A 6,297-nucleotide genomic window follows, 5' to 3' on the forward strand; every position below is an offset into this window, starting at 1 on the left:
AGTCGCGCATCCGCCGCACGGTGTCCGTGGCCCGCGGCACCTGCGTGGCCATCTGGCTGCTGGCCGGCGTGGCCAGCCTGCCCGTCATCATCCACCGCAACATATTCTTTGCCGAGAACCTCAACATGACGGTCTGCGGCTTCCGCTACGAGAGCAACAACACCACCCTCCGGGTCGGGTTAGGCTTATCCAAAAATCTGCTGGGCTTTTTAGTTCCTTTTCTGATCATCTTAACGAGCTACACCTTAATTTGGAAGACTCTGAAGAAGGCATATCAAATTCAAAAAAATAAGACTAGAAATGATGATATCTTCAAGATGATTGTAGCAATTGTGTTTTTCTTTTTCTTTTCCTGGATTCCTCATCAAGTGTTCACTTTTCTGGATGTGTTGATTCAATTACACGTAATAACAGATTGCAAAATCACCGATATTGTGGATACAGCTATGCCCTTCACCATTTGTATCGCTTACTTTAACAACTGTCTGAATCCCTTTTTTTATGTGTTTTTTGGAAAAAACTTTAAAAAATACTTCCTTCAGCTAATAAAATACATCCCACCGAATGTCAGCACACATCCAAGCCTCACAACCAAAATGAGCTCCCTCTCCTATCGGCCCCCAGAAAATATCCGCTTGCACACCAAAAAGACTGCCGGGCCTTTCAACACTGATTGAGGCACTGCACAAAGTTCTTCTTCTGAACAACATTGTGTGTGAAGCACCAAGAACAACGAGATTCATCTGCGGTCCTGAACATCACAGCTCATTACAGCAACACTGGATCACCTCAGAGAAATCATACTGCAAAGAGTCAGCAGCGGCCTTACAGCTTCCGTTGTAAAGAGGACTGCTTCGTTTTCATTTCACTTTACTGAAAGCAGCCTAAGTGTTGGACAGGTGTGTCAGAGTTCCTGCCACATCCCACCGTTTGCTTGGAACTACAAAAGAAGGGCAGGGAAAACTCCTAACTGAAGTTCACAGGTGTTTCAAAAGGAAAAGCTTGTATAAATAACACGAAATACAAAGAACCTGACTTGCATATATGTGAGCTATTCTGTTGAAGAAGTGGAGCTTTGTTTTTGTTTTGTTGGTTTATTTTTAATTACATGAATGTCCTATAATCATATTTATAATATATTTTCAAATATATGCTATATATAGAGGCCCAATTTTAAATTCAAATGGAAATTTAAGGTCCTTGAAATTGGTCTTATTCTGATTTATGCTACTATTTTTTTAATGGCAATTTTTTCATAATAATATATGCAATAAAATGCAGATTTATTTATTAAATATAGAATAAATATATTTTTAGATTTATATTCCTAGTCATACATTTCAAACATGGCTTCAGAAATGTACATTTATATCTCAGTGGGTATTTTAGTAGTAGTTAAAAAAATAACTATGTATGTGCACAGAAATGGGGTTCACTGAGCCTTTCTTCATAATAACCCACCCTGACTTTGAAGAACTTTACATACAGAGGGAGTTGACTCCATACTCTGTATGACTAAAATTAAAAAATTTCAAATTCCTGCACATTTAGTGAACTCATACACTGATAAGCAAAACTATGACAATGCTTGTGCATCAGTTTAACTAATAATACTTTTAGTGCCATCGCAAAACATCCAAGATCAAACTTTACTCTTGGCTTTTATGGAATTTATTTAAAATTATGCCCAGTGTATTTTCTCCCTGTAGAACATTCTTTATTTATATGGAACAAATTCAGATTTATACTAGCATAAATCAGAGCTAAAGTCTGGCTCAAATTCTCAGTACAAATCAAGTCAAAAGGAGACAAGCACTGTGGGAAGTTTCCACCAATGATATCCCCATGTCCTTTTTACTTCAAATAATGAGCTTCAGATAATATTTATGCTTGATTACACCCATTTGTTGTCTTCAAAGATAAATGAATTCATAAGTACTTTTTGACACTACAAAACCTAAGAAAAAATCCAAAACTTTACATGTATCATGTAGAAAATTACATGCCCCTTGAGAATTTACAGTACTTATATTCTTCAAAATCATACATCTAATGTGGCTTTGTCTCAAGTAATGCATGGTTGGATTATCCATATTTTCTGATGATCAAAATGAAAACACAAAAAATCAGTTATTTCTGCAGTTTAACACTTTTAAGGAAAAAAATGGGACTACAACCAGGTCTAGAAATCCTCCTACTCTTTCATTCACTTATACTAAGGGAAGTTTTTTTCAGTTTGGCCTTTGTTCTTCCAGCTGCAAAAGTGGGAACAACGTGTCTACTCAAATACAGCAAGGCACTGTGACAAGTCACAACTTCTAAAGCTGTATGACAAAAAAACTCTCCTTCATTAAAACTTTAAGTTAACTTAATTGCAAGCCAATATCTTGACATTTGAAGTCTGAACACCATTTAACTATGTCATTTAAAGATATATTTAAATTGTTATACTGAATACTTTCTGTTTAGCTCATATGCTTACATGTGAGACAGCCATTTGCTTAAATTGAATGTGGCAATAATCCCATGCATTATCAATAGCACCCAGAAGGGGACAGGTGCCCCTCTCTAAGCTGACAAAGGACTGGCAGAAATTGCCATTTATCTGTATATTTTGTTCACGGACACACATGCACATGCTGAGCAGCATTGGACGCTTCCCTTGGCAGAAGCATCTCTGTCCAGCCATAATTCTGTGTGCTGTGCTTGCCACCTGCTGGATGCAGCCACAAATTTGCTTTACATCTCAGAAGTTGTTACAGGAAGAAACAGCAACACTTCCCTGCCACCTGAAGGATCTGAAGATCCTCATCTGTGGCAAAACTCCTCTATAAATAAAACACAAACTTGTCCATCTGGGTGGCCAATAACTTCCTTGACAGGGTCTAAGCAAACATTTTCTCATCACTTGCTCATCCCTTGGGTCACTGCAACCCAGTGTCCCCAGAGACCACAACAGGGAGCTCATTTGCAAAACATTGATTGCATTACTACAAGAGCCATCTCAAAGAGAAGACATAAAAATCAAAGCCATTGGTTACTGATCTTGATCATTTCATGCCAGATCCTGCACTTTTAAAAGGCTGTGTATCCTAAGCTACTGGTGCCACCTCCATCTGCCTGTGCCATGTGCAGGAGTGTGTACATTCAGCTGTGTTGCTGGAGGAAATGTAGGAAGGGATTGCACCTGGTGTGCTCTGAGGGCAGCACAGACCTTGAATCGATAGGCAAAGAAAGTGGAGGGGAAAGCTTTCCTAAATAAAGCAGGGCAATTTTTGTTCTCCTAAGCAGTAAGGAAACAATCATCAGCTGCCAAATATGCTAGGTCCTTAAAAGAAAAAAAAAAAAACACAAACAAAACAACAAATCAACAGATACTGAAAAGAACCCAGAGATAAAACTTTCCAGCAACTCTAACTGGGTAGCAGCAGAAAGTAAACTCCTTGGACACAGAGCTTGTACACAGAGTTACTGTGTACAACCAGATGCTGCAGTTTCACAACACCCCAAACTGACAGCTAAGAGAAGAGCCCACAGGATGGGTACCCACACCACCTCTATCATGTATCTGCAACCAAGGCAGGTGCTGGGAAACACATTATTGCTGAGCCTTACACTCGCCTGCCCACCTGTGCATGGGGCAGGCAGAGGGGACAGTCTGGCCTTTGCTGGGGACCCTTGGCCCTGTGGTCCCTACTGAGGGGCAGAAAATTCTTTGGTGCAAGGACCTACCCAATGCCAGCAAAGGAGGGAGTAAGATTTGGATCTGTATGACTTTGCCATCTTTGGGGAACTTTGGATCGAGTCCTCTTAATATCAAAAGAAAACTAGCTGTAGATTTTAAGAAAAAGCTCCCATTAGCTTAAAAAACATAAGGTTGAAACTATTAATATGCAATAGTATGCAGTTGTTTTTAAAAGGAGTATGCACAGTGCTTTTCATTCCTGTGATGACCAGAATAAAGTACTACAACCTCTTAGTCTGCCCTTGTACCCTCCTGTTGCGAGGAACCCAAGTCAGTATTAATGAGAACAGCATATAACCCTCAATGCAGGCATTACAACCCCTGTTCCACCACAATTTGATTTATTTGAATGAACATCTTTTATTTCTGCTGAATAATTACTAAATTACACATTTGACATGTACATGCATAATATCTATTTCTATTTATTGTTCAATAGTACTTTCTATGACTCATGTTTTGTGCTCTACTCCCTACTTGCTTGCCCATTGTACGCCCGTCCTAAATCATACTGTATCATCTACACTGGTTAGCCCAAATTCCAACAAAACCATTACAGATAGAGCAGGAATTCATCTGGCTTCTTGGCCTAACAATTTCCTCGTGTTTACATTGTTAATCAAGAGGTTGCAGAGTAAGCACAAGACCAAAAGTCCTTTACCTTGCCAGCATTACTATTTAGGTGATAGTTTCGATTGTCTATGTGAAACTGTGACGGCAGCAGAGAATAGAATAAGTTTTCTAGTTTTGCTTTAACAGCTTCAGCAAATGTTTCTTTTGATAAACCTGACCTCCCTTTCTAAGTATACTAAAGTGTAGGTATTCCCAGGGAAATATTTGCCGCTGAAAGGAGAAACAAATCCTTGGGAGAGGGTGGTTGAAGGCCTAAAACAGGGACTTGCTGAATTTGTAAATATTAAATGTAAATATTTATTTTTGGTTTTGCAACAGACTGGGGGGAAAAACACACACAGACAAAAAGAATAAATCTTTCAGCTTAGTGCAAAGTGAGGGCTGTTCTATCAGTCACTGAGTGCACCTCCACAGGGACCTCCCAGCCAAGGCTGAACTAACAAACCCTCAATGCTACAGCCCAGCTCAAGCTCAGTGTCACCAGCGAGCTCTGCAGATGTGGCAGGACACTCAAGGGATAGGGACAGAGCAGATCATGTCTGAGAACAGCATTGTGTGATCTTTTTAGTGAACTAGTGCCATGGGCACCAGCTTTGTAGTTAGCAAGTTAGATAACAAAAACTAGGTATAATTTTCTTTTCAATATTTTCGTGCAGTTGTAATTTGTGACTCATGGACGTTAAATGTTTTCTATCTCAATAGCCATAGTTTTATATCATAGAACCTTACCTTGATTATATAAAAATTTTCACTGTCTGAAGTATTAGTAAAACCACACAGGCCATCAATAAATGCCTTTGTGAAAGTCATCTCCACTTCTGTGTTAAGCACCCAAAGCAAAGATATCTGTTTCTGTGTTGTTGTAAGTGCTATACTGTTATCTGTGTAACTACAGCTATATATATGTATATATGAATATTTTTTAGGCAATATCATCCTTAAAGTACTTCTGTGTAATGCTGTAACATTTTATACCACTATTCCTCATTACTTTTAACCCTGATCCTAATCCAGCTCTCCCTTAAGCTTTGAGATGAACAGGTTGTGTCTGCAATTCTTATTGGAAAAGACACCCAGCTAGCTCCAAAATCACTTGTACAACAGCAGTTCAGTAATTCATGTCTGTACCCCAGAACAGACTAAGCTAATGAAGTTTACTGAGTGGAGACTTAGCAAATTGCTAATTTTCCTACATACAAGTTGGAGTTTGGAGCCAAATTTAGGCTTAACCTTTTAGAAACTGAATTTAATTTTAGGGACAGATTTATTTAGAATACTGTGTTCAATACAGGACCACATTACATTACGAATTATGGCCTTGAACAGCCTTACTCAGGCTGCCTGTAGCTGAGGATTCCATGTAAATAGATCCACTTAGAATATAAGCAGTGCCACATTGTACTGTGGCTGCAGTGGAAACAGCATCAGGTTCCAGAAGGGAACCTGATGATAATAAGATATGACAATATGATAAGAAGAGATTGGGAAGGGAAGGAGGGGTTGACAGTGAAATGAATGGTAGATTGGATTTTGCCATTTCCAATTTGTATGAAAATAAAATAGAATTTAGTATTTAGCATATCTCTAGTAAACCCTACTTCATACCGTGTCTTATAATGTCACATACTGGGAAAAAGTGAAAAACAGCTAAAGGTTGGGCCTATGAAATTTTTATGGCTTATCTGCTGTATAACTTATTTTCCATGTATATGAGTTATTCCTCAGCTTTGTGTATTGGCAGCTTTGTGTACTGGTAATATTGTTAGGCTACAGTTAAGCAAAGGCTCTGGGGCAGGAGGACAGACAGAGCCACACCTTGGAGCTTTATCACAAGTGATGAGAGGTGAAGAATTGTTAGAAAAGGATGGAAAGCAAGGACAGATGCTGAACAAATACAAAGCTGTAAAGATAATTAACCC

General features: G+C 38.9%; 1 protein-coding gene across 1 annotated transcript in view; it reads left to right on the plus strand.

The window, feature by feature from the left end:
* LOC102033965 (type-1 angiotensin II receptor) overlaps positions 1–1,209 on the plus strand; it is a 15,146-nt gene extending 13,937 nt beyond the window's left edge. Inside the window, 1 exon segment of the mRNA XM_005431683.2 lies at positions 1–1,209. This exon segment is cut by the window's left edge and continues 12 nt beyond it. Within this exon segment, the coding sequence (XP_005431740.2) occupies positions 1–677 (677 nt within the window). The 3' untranslated portion in view covers positions 678–1,209.
* The last annotated feature ends 5,088 nt before the right edge of the window (positions 1,210–6,297 follow it).

This window comes from Geospiza fortis, unplaced genomic scaffold (genome assembly GCF_000277835.1).
Source record: "Geospiza fortis unplaced genomic scaffold, GeoFor_1.0 scaffold19, whole genome shotgun sequence".
Lineage (NCBI taxonomy): Eukaryota > Metazoa > Chordata > Aves > Passeriformes > Thraupidae > Geospiza > Geospiza fortis.